This window comes from Apteryx mantelli, chromosome 5 (genome assembly GCF_036417845.1).
Source record: "Apteryx mantelli isolate bAptMan1 chromosome 5, bAptMan1.hap1, whole genome shotgun sequence".
Classification (NCBI taxonomy): Eukaryota; Metazoa; Chordata; class Aves; order Apterygiformes; family Apterygidae; genus Apteryx; species Apteryx mantelli.
In genome coordinates this window covers 87490649-87506699 of record NC_089982.1, presented here as the reverse complement: position 1 = coordinate 87506699, position 16051 = coordinate 87490649, and the positions used below count along the sequence as shown (strand labels likewise).

Genomic DNA, 16051 nt, shown 5'->3' with positions numbered 1-16051 from the left:
AATCTTGTGTGGAGATGGCACTGCAAATGCAGCAGAAAACAGATGGCTGATGCCCTGGGGAGTGGGTTTCTAACCGAATTTCTCTGAGGACATCCAGCAATGCCAGAGTGCTCATGCTTCTCATGACCTCTGTCAGTCCTGGCTGTCCTGCCTATGTCCAGATGGGACTCATTGGCAGAGTATCAGTTGAAGGCTGCTGAAATTAGTGCTGTAAAGTGCTTCTGAACACATGGGTGTTTCAGCCTTTCATGCAGCTGTGCTGCTTATGCTACAGGCTTGGGAACTGTGCCCTGGAAAAGACAGGGTAGCATGGGATTGTTCCAGCACTGCTCTTGATTCTCCTTGGCTTTGCTGACGGTAGAAAATAAATTGGTAATAAGCCTGCAAGGATTCCTTGGCTTTAATACAACTTGCTGTCAGCTGAGTGTTTGGGACAGGCTTGTGTTTCTCTTCCTCATTTTCATCCTATTATTCCCTTGTAGCACAAGGATCCCCCAACCCCACCTCCCAAAAAAGGGGCATCGGGCGTTAGATGTGGATGTACTGCAGAGGGTGTGGGTTTACAGTTCTCTTTTGTGGTGTTTTTCCATACTTCTAATTGCAGCTTCTTTCTGTGCTCAGGATGTGAACCGCGAACTCATGAGTCAGCAAGAAGCTTCTGCCGAGAAACAGCAGCAGCCTCCTCCAGAAATGTTTGACTTCAAGATTAAATTTGCAGAGACAAAAGCCCATGCTAAGGTAGAGCTAGCAGGAGAGCCGTGTACTGGGTGCGTGCATCTATTCCCGTGTGCGAGGCTGCTGACGTGGTAGCACTAAGACACGGCGTAGGTGCGTGGGGTGCCAGCCTTGGGGAGGTGCCCTGAGTGCACTGCAGTCGCCGTGTGGTGAGGCTGATGCTGGGACACAGCTCTCGCTTTAGGCTTGTGGTGCTCTTGCCACTAGTAGAAACAGACTGAGACAACTGTCGGGAGCTGGAAGGAACACAGGGTACGTGATGGGAGGGAGGAAGATGCCAGCATGTGGTGCACAAAGAAATGGTCACCACTGTGTCTGCGAAGGCATGCGGGGAAGGCTTAATCAAGCAGAGCAGTTTAATTGGGATGAAAAACATCTCTGCCTCTGTTTCAGTGTGGTTCATGTGCCAGTGGGTAGGCATGGGCCTGTGCAAGGACTCCCCTGCTCTGTTCCTAGCTCTGCTGCACCCCAGCGGCCATGAGACTTTCATTGCCTCGGCGGAACTGAGCGCTTGCTAGTTGGCAGGGGAGCTGGGAAGGCAAGTGAGATGTGAAGCAGTGCAGGACTGTGAGCTGTTAGTGCTGGGGGCAGCAGTGTACCGTTGTGCTAAGAAAAACATCAGACTTACTTGGATACTCCCTGCTGTGCAAAAATGGGTGTTTTTTATGGAAGTGTGTTCTCAGAGCTGACAATCGAAGCATTGTTTTATCATGCTGCGAATGCTGGCTAGAAAGAAAGAATGCTTGTGAGCATGGATACATGGTGTGCTCTGACCTCTCTGTGGCTGGATCGGAGCTCAGGGTCTGATCCAGACCAATCCACAGAGCAGCCAGATGGTAATAATAAAGAAGTGTTCCCTGCAACAGCTGTGGAGCATGGTGTTAGCTGTGCCCCAGGAGGAAAGAGTTTCTGACTCTTAACACTGAACAGACCTGACAGCACATCTCCTGTCCTGTACAGGATGTGCTGACCTGGAGAGAGGACCAAGCAGGGCTCCTTTTGACTGTGCATGTCTCCCGCAGGCTATCGAGATGGAGCTGCGCCAGATGGAGGTGCAGCAGGCCAACCGGCATGTCTCCCTCCTCACTTCGTTCATGCCAGATAGCTTTCTGCGCCACGGAGGGGACCACGACTGCATCCTTGTGCTGCTGCTCATCCCCCGGCTCATCTGCAAGGTGGGATGGGTGCCTCGGCTCCTGCATGGCTTTGGGTGTTAGGCTTTGATCACTGGCTGGAGAGAGGGACCCATGTGAAGAGCTTGTGTTAATTCTTCCACTGAAGCTTTGAGCTGGCCCATAAGAAGAGCTGGCCTTATCTCCTGAGCTGGACTCGTGGGGTTTGGAGTGTCATCTTCAAACCCACTGTGCCATTTGGGCCAACCAGGAGCTGTGCCACAGCTCTGTGGGAAACGTATATTTTCTTTTCTGCCCCAGGTGAATTTGGAATTTTTAATGTTTACTTGTTTGAAATTTTTCAAAATTATTGGGGCAGCGGGAGGGGAGAAGGAAACAGAGGTACCTGCGTCCGGATAGTGGTAGATCAGTGGTTGGAGTACTCAGCTGTGGTATGTGTAGGTCAAGCCCAAGGGTCCGATTCAGGCCCCCTTGGGGCAGGCATATGAGCCTTGGTTTCTTTCAGCACTGCCCAGGGGTGGTTGGCACCCCGCTGCCAGCTGTCCCTCTTATACCCCTTCTGGACTCACGACACCTTTCCCAGGAAAACCTTTTATATATACATATGTATGTGTGTATGTATGTATAAAATACACACACACACACGCACACACACGCAACTCATTTCCTTGTAAACTTTAGTTTCAGCAAATCACTGCTTTTCATTGAAAAGTTCCTGCTCCAGTCACGGAGCTTCAAGGATAAGGGAAGCACAGGAAAGTGCTGGTCAGGGAAACCTTGGGGCTGAGTCATGGAGGATTTCCTGGAGAGGGCTGGGAGCTGAGCTGAGCAGTGTGAACAGCGTAGGTGACTTGGCAGTGAGGCTGATGGAAATGGACCTTGAGCCTGAATAAGTGGCAGCAGTGCAGGAAGGGCTAATGAAGCTGTGCAAGCAAGCTGCGCCTGGGTTTGGCTGGTCTGTGGCTAAGTGGGGAAGGATCAGAGCAAGTGTGGAAAGACTTTGATTGTTTGCCCTCTTCCACGACAGGCTGAGCTCATCAGCAAACAGGCTCAGGAGAAGTTTGATCTGAATGAAAACTGTGCAGAGCGCACCGGCCTCAGGGGCGCTCAGGGAGAGCAGCTGAGCTTTGCTGCCGGCCTGGTGTATTCTCTAAGTCTCCTGCAGGCTACGCTGCACAAATACGAACAGTGAGTATCTAACCGTTCTGCTCCATCACCGTGTCACCCTTGGTTTTCACCTGCTTCACCGACTAGAAGCGCTGAGCTCTGCAGTCTCAAAGGAGGGCCCGGTTTGTGCTGGAGTTGCAGATACTTGGGCAGCTAGGCTGGAAAAAATCTGAGGGATTCCCTTTATTGCCTTGTGCTGGTAGTGTTCACTTCTCTTGTAACTCCTTCCTTGTTTTCCTCCCAAGAATTGGGTTGTAAAGGGATCCAGCTCTCTAGCATGAGTTGCTCATTCTTCAGCTGTGACCATGTCTTTAGGCCAGAAGTAGCCCTGGCACGTTGATTTTCCATCTGATCCTGCCAGGAGATGCATCACGCTTTCCTGCTAAGTTTGATTGTGCCTGGGACTCATACTGGGCTTCAGACCAAAGAGCAGACTCTCCCCTGCAGCCCAGTTCCCTCTTTCGTGAATGCCCAGTGCTTAGTCATGTGCGGAAGGTTTTATGGAGTGTCGAGGAATCTAAATGCTTGATTAATATGATCCAGTCGCTGGCCAATGCCATGACAACCTCATGGAAAGAGTGCTTTCTGTAGAGACTGGAAATTCCTTTGGAGACCAAAGGAGCTGCACTAGGGAGAATAATCACTGTGACCCCTGCTAGGCTTTGCTTCCCAGGAAAGTGGCTCAGTTTGAGCAGAGCACTGAAAGATCCCTTTGCTCCTACAGCAACATGACTGATGAGCTCATTAAATCATATCACATGCTGTTGGTGCTAGATGGTAAATCTTCCTCTGCCTCCAGCACTGGATTCTGGTTCAGAAATTCATGATAGCGTAGATACTTGAAGTGTTTTTCTGTTCTGAGGCTCCCTTTCCTGTAGCTCCCAGGCAGCCAACCAATTTCATGCCCTGGTTTCCTGCAGATGTTCTAACCCTCAGCAACCTCTCTCTAGCTATCCTGCTGCTCGGGGTCCAGACAACAGGGTCGGGCAATTCAAGTGGTCTGAGATCAGCACCCAGAAGCAAGGCCCTGCACTGATGCTGTCTGGACCATATGCCTGTTCCCAGACAAGTTGACTGTGTCTTCATTTCCTTACCAGGGCCCTGAGCAAATGCAGCGTTGAGGTGTATAAGAAGGTGGGGATGCTGTACCCTGAGATGAGTGTCCATGAACGCTCCCTGGACTTCCTGATCGAGCTGCTGCACAAGGACCAGCTGGATGAGACGGTCAATGTGGAGCCGCTGACCAAAGCTATCAAATACTATCAGGTAGGATCTGTGGAGCCAAGAGCGTCAGGCTCTTGGCCGGGCTCAGGGTGTTTCTGACCTGCAGGGCATGGAACTGGCGGAATCTCTCCAGCATGTGCAGCAGCTGGAAGTCTTGCCCTTCGATACATCGTTCACATGGCGCATTAAGAAACCATCAATAAGCCTACTGATAGCAATTCCCTTTGTATGTTTTTCACCTTCTGAGCATGCAGGACTTACGCCTGTGGCTCTGTTACTTAGAGGCTGTGTCCTCTGTCCCTGGGAGGAAGAGAGGGAGGGCGAAGGCAGAAAGGATGTGATTTTCCTGTCCTAGATTCCCGTACCTCTGTGCTGGGGGTTGAGGCTGTTGACCTTGTAGAACTAAGGGCCACCAATGCTCTTCTAGAGGGCGAGGTGTTCACAGGGCATCTGGTTTGGGATGTCATCGCAACAGTTTTCACTTCCAGTAAAAAATTAGGCCGAACTTTCAGTGTTTGTTTTGTTATGTGTTTCCTGGTTTGGTTTGTTTGCTTGGATGTGTGGAAACATTTGAAGGATGCTGATCTCTGCTGTGTTGATGTCTCTTTTTGTGTAGCACCTGTATAGCATCCACCTGGCTGACCAGGCTGAAGACTGCACGATGCAGCTGGCCGACCACATTAAGGTGAAGTGTAGCAAAATAATTTGGCTCTTTGTTGCATGTTTTCTGCCTTTTTGTCTTTTGCTCCCCTGAAATTTTGTGAGTTGAAGTACCTCTTCTGGCCTCCGTATTGCAGTCACCTTTTCTCCTGCACCCACTGGGTGTTGTGGCACATAAGTTATGTGGGTTCCCCGGTTAGGGAAAGGGGAAAAAGATGTGGGCCATTTGCCCTGCAGACATCCAGGTAAGCAAGAAAGAGAAGAGCAGCAAGGAAAGTGCTGAAAACCTTGTGCCTGAGAGGGCGTGTTGTACTTTCTTAAGCCTTTAAGGGGGCTGCACTGCATCCTGTGCCCCACAGAGTAAAACAAAAGCCAAGTGAATGCCTCAGCCATTTCTGCTGCTCCTGTAAAGCCGGGAGTTGTGGCAGCATGGTGTACAAAGGGCAGCTGTCTTGCCTGGTCTCTGCTTTGCCCTGAACTCATGGTGCCTGTGTTTGTGCTCTGCAGTTCACCCAGAGTGCCTTGGACTGCATGGGCGTGGAGGTGGGCAGACTGCGATCCTTCCTCCAGGTAGGACGTGCTCTGTGGGTTGCTCTGCTGAAGCTGTGCCAGATTCCTTTGCTGGTGATCCATTTGTCCGTTTTTCTGAGGTGCTATCTCTGAATCCTAGGCTGGGCAAGAGGCATCCGACCTCGCCATCCTCCTCAAGGACTTGGAGACCTCGTGCAGTGACATTCGCCAGTTTTGCAAGAAGATCAGGCGCCGCATGCCGGGGACAGACGCTCCTGGTATCCCTGCAGCGCTCGGCTTTGGGCAGCAGGTGAGCTGGCCGGCACGGAGGCTCCCACAGGGCCAGGGCACCCTCGCCCTGCCCTGTGCAGGGCCTTCTGAGCAGTATACTGGGAGCAGGGGGCTGTACTGGGCTGGCATAAAACGCAGACCACTGCTGTCCTCCTCGCTGGCTGCAGGGAGGGAGCGCCCTGCTTAAGCCAAGCCGCAGCCTGCTGCTCAGGCAGAGGGAAACAGTGTGAGCTGATACTTGGTCTAGTGTCTCTGGGCTGCATGTTTCTAGTCAGGATGGAGACAGATGGACTTTATAACCTAATTTCTCCAAGCTTGAGTTTTTTTCTTTCTTTTCTCATGTTTCTTGTCTTCCCATGATGCTTCAGAGGGATGTTAAAATCTCAGTAGTCGTTGGACTAGGGCGAAGGAAGCGTTGTGCAGCCAGGAGCTGTGATGTCTGGGAGGCGAGTGGGAAAGTAGCTCGTTTGCCTCTGTCGGTGTTCCTGGCTGGCTCTGGCCTTTCCTAACTACCCCGTGTCTGCTCGACTCCCAGGTGTCGGACACGTTGCTGGACTGCCGCAAGCACCTGACGTGGGTGGTGGCCGTGCTGCAGGAGGTGGCCGCTGCTGGGGCCCAGATGATTGCCCCTCTGACAGAGAATGAGGGACTGCTGGCGGTGAAGCTGGAGGATCTGGCCTTCAAAGCGAGCGAGCAGGTGGGAAACTGTTCTCAGCCACCCCTCATCGCCTGCTGCAGTGAAATAAAGTCTGGGATAGGCTTATCCTCACAGATCCTCTAACTTGAGTGCTACAGACCTGCCTGGGGGCAGCTCTGGATGGAGTCTAGGACACCCCTGTGGAGACTGGGAATGAACTCCTGGGAATATGGCCAGTGAATGTCAAAATGCAGAGAGTTTTGTGGTCTCCTGTTCTGCGCTGTCCTTCCCGGCAGCCGGCCTTGCTCTGCAGCTGCCTTGTCAAAGGGCCTGCGGCCTCTGAAGGCCTGTGGCATGTTGTGGGGAGGCAGGAAGGGGCTGTAACAGTGGCTTTGAGCCCAGCTGTGGGGGCACCTGCAACTTTCTTCCTGTCCTTTGCAGATCTACGGCACCCAGGGCGTCAACCCGTACGAGTGTCTGCGCCAGTCCTGCAGCATCCTCATTGCGACCATGAACAAGATGGCCACGGCCATGCAGGAGGGAGAATACGATGCTGACAGGCCACAGACCAAGGTGGGCTTTGGGTATGGCAGGAGTTTCAGGCAGAGCCAGAGCATTTGAATTGCTGTGTCATCCTCCACAATCCTGAGGATCTCTGCTAAGAGAGACAGGATGGTCTTTGCATGGTCTTGGTGCCTGCTAGGTTTCCCCATAGGCAGGTGGCTGACAAAAGTATTGATGAAGACATAGGAAATGGTGACTCTCAGGAGAATAAATACTGAGGTGTGACTCCTCGAGTTTGGTGCTGGACGTGGTGCTAGCACACTGAGTGAGTGCTCACTGGAGGCTGGTGGTCCAGGAGGGAACCCCTTGTTGGCTTGGGAGGAGTGGGATTTCTGAGGTAGCTGCCCGAAGGCCTGACTTGGGCTTGCTGGTGTACTTGGCTGCCTGCTTGACCTGGCAGTGCTCCTGGGAATCCTGCCGCTGCCTCCCCCAGCAGGAGACTATGTCTTCTGGGTGCGGTGGGGGCCCGAGGCTTGGGGAGGTGCAGGAGATGCCTGCAGGATACAGGGAGGCAGGGAATGGTCCCCCAGTTGCTGAGTGACCCCTTTTGCTGTTACTGGGATTCTTCTCACAATACCAACTCTGTGTCTTGTTCCTTTGGTCTCCATTGCAGCCCACCCCACCTGCTGACCTTAGGGCAGCAGCTCTTCGGGCAGAGATCACTGATGCTGAGGGGCTGGGGCTTAAGCTGGAGGACAGGGAGACAGTCATCAAAGAGCTGAAAAAATCTCTCAAGATCAAGGTAAGCTGTTCTTCAGTCGATCTCAACCCTCTTGGCTGGTCAGTGAAGAGCTGCCCTTGTGCCACTGGAGTGGTCGCGTTTGTGGACCAGGTGGCTTGCTGTCTGTGGAGCTGATGGCTTCAAGTCCCAATCAGATCTGCTCCTGGAAATGTTGTTCCTCTTGCCGTGGAGGTGCGGGCTGCCATGTGGCCACAGCCTGGTGACTCCCTGCTAGGGACTGTCCTGGCCTTTCTCCCCTGCTGTTCTGGGACAGCAGTGGGTGTGTGTCAGGCTACCGACCATACGCACAGCGGGGTAGGGGTTATGATTTCTGGGCAGGCTCTCCCCAAGCGCTGCAAGGGGCTTTCTGGAGTGCATGCCATCCCCAGGGGCCTGGAGCAGTCTGCTTTCTTTCCTGCTGCTCCAGGGCGAGGAGCTCAGCGAAGCAAATGTGCGTCTCAGTCTCCTGGAGAAGAAGCTTGACAGCGCATCCAAGGATGCAGATGACCGAGTGGAAAAGATACAGACAAAGCTGGATGAGACCCAGACACTGCTCAAAAAGAAGGAGAAGTAAGTGTGAGATGGGGTCTGCAGAACAGGGCTGGCTATTGGAGAGTCCCTGATGAAAACTAGACTGCCTGTGTTGGCTGGACGGTCTGGGAGCATTTCCGGGTTATTGGAAGAGTGATGTTAGTGGAAGATGAGCAGGGGAACCTACACGTGTTAATGGTGCACAGCAGAGCACAGGATGGGAGCACGAGTCTTGGGAGAGGACCTGTTCCAATGTTCTTTATGGAAAGGTCTATTCTCTTTGCATGTTTTTACCACCATCACTTTGCTCCAAGTTTCTCTTGCCACAGGTAGTCTGTTGGCAGAGCAAACCTGCTGACAAGCGGGGAAATGCAAACCTACAAGGGGGAGAGAGAGAGGATTGTCTTGCAAGATAAAAGCTGGGCTACATAGGAAAGCTGAGGAGGTGGTGGGCTCAGTACTGATAAATACTTCCTTTGTGCATGGTATTGTAACCTGCAGCAGGAACTGGTGGGGCTCCAAACCCTGAGTCAGCAGGCTTGTGCTTGGAGCTTTTAATGGTGGCAACTGGTGGTAGCAGGGCGTGTGTCAAAGCTAGGAGCTCTCACATCCTGAGCTGTTTATCTCTTTCCTCGGGAGGAACATCTCCAGTTAGACCCATGACTCTGTTCCCTTCCGCAGGGAGTTTGAAGAGACCATGGATGCTCTTCAGGCAGATATCGACCAGCTGGAGTCAGAAAAAGTGGAGCTGAAGCAGCGCTTGAACAACCAGTCAAAGAGAACCATTGAGGGTCTGCGTGGTGCCCCTGCCTCCGGAGTCGCCTCCATTGTGTCTGGCATTGCAGGAGGTGCGTAACCAGTGCCCCCAAAGCGCTCAGTGCTTCTGCAACTGGTAGGGTATTTGCTGGCTGGAAAGGGAGCCTGGGGCCTCCTCTCCGCACTCCCTCTCCCTGACACAGAGGCTAAGAGCTGTTTAGGGGAATGCCAGCAGAGTGTCTGTGTGGTGTGACCCCAGGAGGCAGTGTGGGAGCTCAGAGACTGCCTGCTGGAGGGAGCAGCGCTGGGAAGTGGTGCTCCTACACCCTGCTCCTTCTGCCTGCCTGACCTTCCTTCAGAGAGCCAGGACATCTGTGAGGGGGCAGGAGGCTTCTGGGCTTGTAACCACGAGTGGGGAGTGCAGAGAGCTTGCAGCTCCCTGAGCAGTGTCCAGCAGCTCCGTGCTTGTGCAGGCAGAACAGAGGGCACCTTCGTGGAGCCGGCCCGGGGGGTCCCTGCAACTTGCCCCTCGGTGATGGAGCATACCTGCTGTGGCCCCCTGGGGCTGGCAAGTGCCGGTGCCGCCAGGCCCTTCCTCCCACCGGGATATTCCAGTGGGGAGACAGCAGTCCATGCTGCCTGCTGGTATATCCTTGCTGCTCTGCGCAGCACCTACCTCCTCTCCCTTGTCACTCCAGGACACAGATGAGCCTCTTCTGTTCTAGCTGGCTCAGTGAATGGGAGATGTAACTTCTCCATACCTCACGGGCTTTTCTGAAGCCCAGCAGCAAGGGATGGGTGATGGTGAGGGAAAGGTGCTTGCTGAAGAGGGAGGTCCTCATGCTGGCTAGTCTGGGTGTTCAGGTCTTCCTGTCACACTTCCTACGAGAAATCCCTGGTCAGGGGAGCAGTGGTGAGGCAGGGAACTGGTGGGGTGAGGGAAATGTGCTGGCCTCTTTGTCAGGAGCTTGGGCTGTAGGACAACGTGTGACCTTGTGACTGGAGAGCTCAAGTGTCCTTTAGGACTGTGACAGGGAGGCTGTGGAGCAACCTGGTGCTCTGGCCCCAGTGTGGTAATGGCTTGGTCTAGATTCCTCACCCTTTTGGCTCAGTCCTGAGTGGGTAACTCTTCTGCACAAAGAGGGCGGCAGTTCATGTCTTGGGTCTGTTCTGGGTGTACCATGAACGCCGTCTTCCCTGTGAGGCAGGTGCCTTTGGTATGAGTCTGCCCCTGAAATGCCCAGTGAGGATCTAGTCTGGTTCCTGGAGGTGGCAGTTCCTGACCTGCAGCGGAGCCACAGGCTCTACCTGAGCCATTGGGACCTTGAACTCGTGCTCTCCAGGTCCCCCGAGATGGGTCCAGCGTGCCTGGTCCTGGACAGCGTATGCAGCAGTTGTGCTCTGAGCCCTGTGCCAGTGCCAGGCTGCTCATGAGCGCTTCGTGTCCAGAACGGGGAAGCCGGGGCTGCGTCAGAGCTCCAAATCACAAGGAAGCGGAGCAAAGGCTGAGGGGGGGCCCAGCCTGCAGATGTGTAGCCTGGATGCAGTGAGGCTCTGGGAGCAATTTCTCTCCCCCTGAATTTGGAGGCTCAGGCTGAGCATCTTGGAGTCGGAGGGAAGTGCAGATGCTCAGCATGTCCCGAGATCCAGACCGAGGAACAGCCGCTCCGGGCAGGCTCTGGAGGAGCAGCCTGTGGGGGTGCACGTGTCCTGCTTGGGTTGCTTACGGCCGCGCACAGTCGGGGTGAGTGGGTGTGCTGGCTCCCCGGCCAGGGCCCACAGCCGGGTACGGGGGGCCCCACTCCCACAGCCAGGGCTGCCTCGGGTGGTCGCTCCCGTCTGAGTGAAAAGGCGGAGGAAAGGGGTCGGCACAGGAGCAGCTCCGGGTGACCAGAGCTCCTCTGGCCGTGGCTCCTCTCAGACTTGATCCTCAGCTTTAACTCTGCTTCTTCTTGTCTTTCCTCTGCCTCTTCTCCTTGTACTGCAGAGGAACAGCAGAGAGGTACAGTACTGCACCCCGGCATGCGAGTGCTCCCCGCCTCGTCCGGCCCCCAGAAGTGCATGCAAGGAGGGACTGGTGTCCCGTAGGCATCCAAGCATGGCCCTGGGACGAGGCTTGGTTTGGGAGTAAGGGCTGGAGTGAAAGGGTGGCAGGTCCTGCCCGAGAGCAGCTCTTCTCACCTCAGGTGCCAAGTGGCCTGTGGTGCAGGGGAAGCTGCAGCTAAGGCATTCTGGACAGCCTGGGAGTCCCGGAAGAGAGTAAAGAGCATGAAACTGCTGGCGATGCAGACTGGTGCCACCCCAGCAACGGGGAAATGGTTCCCTGGAGGTGCCCGGAGCCCAGGGAGAAATCCTGTGTCTTCAGGAAATAGGAAGGAGAAATCCCCGGGGCCGGGGCTGTTGTAGGAGGCGTGGGTGTAAGATGCTGGCCCGGGACAGGCGACACTTTAACCTTTTTCTCTGAGCGAGATGTGAGGTGCTGCATGTTCGTGGTGGCTCAGTGTGTGCCTGGCACGCCTGGGCAGACCTCGCTGCCGCTGCTCCCTGCGGCGTCGCGCACACTGCACCTCTTGTGCCTTTGAGCCCCGTCTGCATGTCTTGCGCCTGCCGTAGCCATCCTGTCCGAAGCTGCTGCGGGCCAGGACATCACGGTCTTTCATGTTGCTGCTGTTCTTGCCTGTTTGCAGGTGTCGGCGCCAGCCAGGTGATGGGAGGAGGCTCAGGGCCGGTCCAGGTGAAGGACTCGCCTCTTCTTCTCCAGCAGATCGATGCCATGCGGCTGTCCATCAAGCACCTCAAAAACGAGAACAACCGGCTCAAGGTGAGGTTTAGGGAATTCCCTCGCCCTGCGTGGGTCTCGTGGGTGTCCGCAGCAATGGGCTGAGCACAGCGGGTTCCCGCGGGCTGGAGCTTGGATGCGCCGTACCTTTGGAGGATGAACAGGAGACGTGCAGGAGAGGGAGGGTGACCCTCGGACAGCTGAGCACGCCAGCCTGGTCTGAAGGTGAAAGAGGAGCCCAGGATGACTGAGGGGAGTGTGACGCCGCTGTGCGGTGCCGGGGGATTGCGGTGGCGCCGTGCAGGATGCCTTAGGCTCCCTGTCCTCCCAGCGCTGCCTGCAGCGCTGTGCTCCCGCCAGCACCAGGGAGCAGCTTTGCACCCTGTGCACCTTCGTGCCGTGGCTGTGGCCAGCCCTGCTTGTTGCTGTGGGTTTCCCCATGAAAGCAAAGAGTGAACCGGTGCGGACAGAGGTGTTGGACACAGCTTTACCGAGAAGGGCTATGTGAAAACCCTGGCAAGGACAGGATTACACAGTTCCTGTTCCTGCTGCTGATGGCTCGGGCTTTTCCCTGCAGGCCGTTGGGTCTAGGAGCACATCAGCCCTTGGGAAGGGCCATCCTGCACCACTGGGACACTGTCCTTGGCGTTTGCATTCCTGTGACGGCAGCCTCTGGGCTGTGGCTTTGTGTGGAGTCGGACACTGTGTTACCTTGCTTCAGCTGACGGTGTTTGCGGAAAGTAGTGTCCCAGGAGGACAGGGAAGGGCCCCAGGGGTCTGCAGTTCAGGTGGGATGAGCTGGAGGGAGAGGTTTTGAGCACCACAGGCGAGAAGAGGTCGAGAACGCAGCTTGGCTGTGGTGCAGCTGGCTCTCCCTTGAGTGGTGGATTTGGGCTCCTTTGGTTTCTCTTGTTTTCCTAATATGCGAGGAGATGTGCTGGCCGGAGAAGGGGCCAGGTCCCTGCTTGGTCTGAGTCCAGGCTCAGAGCCAGGTGGCTGAGAGCAGGAGCAGCCGGCCGAGGTGGTGGGACTGACGGCACGTTATTGCCGAGCCTGGACTCCCTCTTTACATCGGTGACTTCAGACATTATCTGATGCAGTCTAAGATGTCTGTTGATTAAGGAATGCGCTATAAGGAAACTGGCAAAGCGGCAAAATAATCTAATTAACTAATATTCCACTAATATTAACTCACACTTATATAATTATGCAGACTAGTATGCACAACTGCAAAGCTGTTAATTATAGCTCTTAAATCTAATGAGTCACCAACATGGCCGCTATTGAATTACGGTTGTATAAGCACTGAGGCGCAAGCCTGTTCCCCCCACGCCGAGTCTTACAGACACAGACCGCATGGAGAGTCTAGCAGGTTTCCCAGGGGGTTCCCTCCAGTGTCCTGGTGCATTTGGGCCCAGTGTTGGGGATGTCACCTCTGTCTGTAGGGATCCCACTGTTGGAAGATCCACCCTCTATTGTTCTTAGACTAATTTTATGCCTTATTTTCCTTTTTTTTTGTTTTGTTTGAGCTTGAGGCCTCTTTTCCTCTGCCCTTGTACCTCTTTTTCTGCACTCAAACTTCTCCCAAATAAACAGCCTGCCCCTAATTGCTTTTTCCCCATTGGTCCCAGGGAGCCCAGATGAAGATGGAGCTAGCAGGGCTGGCACCTTTGCATGTACCCAAGCTCTCCCTCCCCAAGGATAGACAGGGAGAAGATGTGGCCTCAGGCACCCTTTACCGCAAGACCAGCCAGCTCCTGGAGACCCTCTACCAGATGAGTGCCAATGCCAAGGTTGTGGACATTACACGGAAAAAGTCAGGTAGGTCCTACACAAAACACTGCTTGGTTGAAGCATCTGGGGAGGAGATTGGTCATGAGCAACTTGTGAGTTGGAGAGAGCTTGTGCAAGGCCTGTGAGCAACTTCTGCATCTTCCCTTTGTCCTGGGGAGGAGCAGGCACCTCCTTTCTGTCCAGCCAGTATCCAGGAGCAGGGTTTGCTCTAGGACAGAGCTCTGACCTACCCCTTTTCGGAGGCTGAGACCCTGTTCCTGCAGCTTCTGCATTTATAAAGCTCCCCGTACTTGTATCACACCAGGCGCTCCTTCAGCGTATAGGCAGCGTCCGAGACATCGGTGCTCAGGGCTGTACAGCTCCTCCTCTTCCCGGTGTGAGAGTTCCCTGTGAGGGATCTGGGCTGGAGTCAGCAATCCCTGGTTACTCGTGCTGGCCCGGTTTCCTCCTGCGCGGCAGGGAACGGCCTTGTGCTCCTGATAGGTGTCCGGGGATGAAGAGCGCTGGGCAGAGGCCAGCGGTGCCGTGACCCCCCCCGCAGCGTTGTTCTCCTGCTGCGACAGCCCTGTGGGGCTCCTGCTTTTCTCACCTCCTGTCTTCCGCAGCAGGGAGCCCAGCAGCCCGGCTGCTGGAGCAGACGGCCCGCCTGAAGTCCCTCAGTGACAGCATCGACAAACTGAGGGTAAGGCAGGCTGCTGCTCTCCCGCGTGGCTTCGCACCTCCCACACCCGTGCAGGCAGCTTTTCGGCTGCTGCTGGGGCGAACGTGCTGGTGCGGGAGGATGGGGGTCCTGGCAGGCTCCCCGCCGGCCGCGGCAGGACCTCGCAGCCCTCGCAGGGGGCCAAGGGGGGAGAAATGGATGGACGTGTCCCTCAACACGGGCAGGCCCAGCCAGCTGCTCTCGCTGCGCTGGTGCTGCCAGCTCGGGGCACCTCGGGCTGGAGCGGAGGGGGGCTAAACACTGCCACCTCCCTGAAACCAAGCCAGATTTGACCCCTCTGGCTTCTCCCCACTGGGCATCACGCTGGGAGCTGCTCTGTACGGCTGCGTGGGCATGAGCGAACGGAGGGCAGCGGGGAGCGGCGCAGTTCTGGAGGGGACGTTGTCGCTGTCTTCCCCTGCAGGATGAGGTGATGAAAGAGACGGTTCTGCAGCACCCGGGGGCCAACGTCCCCACGGACTTCGCCACCTTCCCCTCCTCCTCCTTCCTAAAGGTGAGACCCACTTTCCCGGTGGTGTTTGCTCGGGGCCCCGCTCCAGACTGGTGGGACTGACTGAAAGAGGGTGGATCAGGAGCCTCCGTGCTCCAGCCCGTTCGCTCTGGGGCCGTGCTGGTGCCGGAGGACACCCGGCAGCAGTCTCAGGGGTTCCCTGTGGAGACGTCCCCTGGCTGGAATACGGAGGGGACAGTCACGCTGGGCAGCCGCGCTGCCGGAGCAGGTCTGTGCCTGCGCACAGCCTCTGTGCTGAGCCCTGACTTGCGCCGGGGACGACCTGCCCCTCTCACTGCTGCTCTGCTCTTCCAGGCCAAAGAGGAGAAGGAGGAGGACACGGTTTACTTCGGCAAAGTGACCTTCCCCTGCCAGCCTGGGCGTGGCCAAGTGCACAAGCTCGTCCTCACCCCAGAGCAGCTCCACAAGCTGCACAGCCGCCTCATCTCCTAAGGCAGGAGCCACCTAGCTCTGTACAGACTGAGGTTCATTGCACATCCCCTCCCCAGGCTGTTGCTGAATTGTCCCCTGTGCCAGGCAGCCCTTAGGGGCGGCGATGCTAACCTGTGTGTACCCCGGGCCGCGGCAGCGCCCGTCGGCCTTGCTCTGCCGGGTGCTGTGTCCCCGTTACTGAAACCACTGCTCTCCTCTCCCTCGCCTGGCCTGGCCGTGGAGAGGAAACGCTGGCTGCTTTCGCCACATCGCCTCTCCTCCCCTGGCCCTGCTTGGGGGGCGAGCGTGTGAGCTGCTTTTCCTCCTGGGGTGAGCGACCAGGACGCTAACCAAGAGCTCAGAGCACCACGTGCTGCTGGCCCCTTCCAAGCAAATGCTGTTTAACACTAGAGCCAGTTGCTGCTCCTCCTCTGCGGCCTCTGCTGCTTGTGACCAGCCTGGCCATGGGGCAGAGGGAGGCTGAGGAGGGAGCTGGTGCCTTGCACGAGGCATCAAAACCTGTTCCAGCTTGGCCTGTCCAGGTAACTGCCCAAAGCAGGCCCTGGCAATGTCCCCGTGTGCTGCTGGGCTCCTCTGCCGTGGCCTGAGCAGGGAGCTGCGTCTGGCACAGCCCGGGGGCCACGGGGGTCACACTCCCAACACTACAGCCCCTTCCCTCCCAGCCCAGCCCGTCCAGACCCGTGAGCGTGGGGAGCTCGGCTCCCCCTGCCCCGGGGTTCGTTCCTCAGCGCCAGGCAGCCCGGGCCTGGGGCCCCCTCGCTGCTGGACGCGCAGGCGGGGGGGTGGCTCCCGTCACGGCCGGACCCGCGGGCTGCACTCGCGGCCTCTCTGCACTCGAGCTCTAGAATAAAGCTGCCCCTTCACCCCGCCCGGCCGGGCCGTGCT

The 16051-nt window shown here is 56.2% G+C and overlaps 1 protein-coding gene across 5 annotated transcripts in view; it reads left to right on the top strand.

The window, feature by feature from the left end:
• Positions 1 to 16036, top strand: part of DCTN1 (dynactin subunit 1) — a 94038-nt gene extending 78002 nt beyond the window's left edge. For 2 of the 5 annotated variants that reach the window (XM_067298435.1, XM_067298430.1), the window contains exons 12-29: positions 622 to 738; positions 1758 to 1910; positions 2896 to 3056; positions 4133 to 4301; positions 4876 to 4944; positions 5427 to 5489; positions 5590 to 5739; positions 6256 to 6417; positions 6799 to 6930; positions 7535 to 7663; positions 8070 to 8212; positions 8855 to 9021; positions 10917 to 10931; positions 11617 to 11750; positions 13340 to 13529; positions 14108 to 14184; positions 14627 to 14716; positions 15029 to 16036. In XM_067298435.1, coding sequence (XP_067154536.1) covers positions 622 to 738; positions 1758 to 1910; positions 2896 to 3056; positions 4133 to 4301; positions 4876 to 4944; positions 5427 to 5489; positions 5590 to 5739; positions 6256 to 6417; positions 6799 to 6930; positions 7535 to 7663; positions 8070 to 8212; positions 8855 to 9021; positions 10917 to 10931; positions 11617 to 11750; positions 13340 to 13529; positions 14108 to 14184; positions 14627 to 14716; positions 15029 to 15166 — 2259 coding nt within the window. In that variant the 3' untranslated portion in view covers positions 15167 to 16036. The remainder of the gene's footprint in view (positions 1 to 621; positions 739 to 1757; positions 1911 to 2895; positions 3057 to 4132; positions 4302 to 4875; positions 4945 to 5426; positions 5490 to 5589; positions 5740 to 6255; positions 6418 to 6798; positions 6931 to 7534; positions 7664 to 8069; positions 8213 to 8854; positions 9022 to 10916; positions 10932 to 11616; positions 11751 to 13339; positions 13530 to 14107; positions 14185 to 14626; positions 14717 to 15028) is intronic. The other 3 variants (XM_067298432.1, XM_067298434.1, XM_067298433.1) reach the window with 3 other exon arrangements.
• Positions 16037 to 16051: the final 15 nt, after the last annotated feature.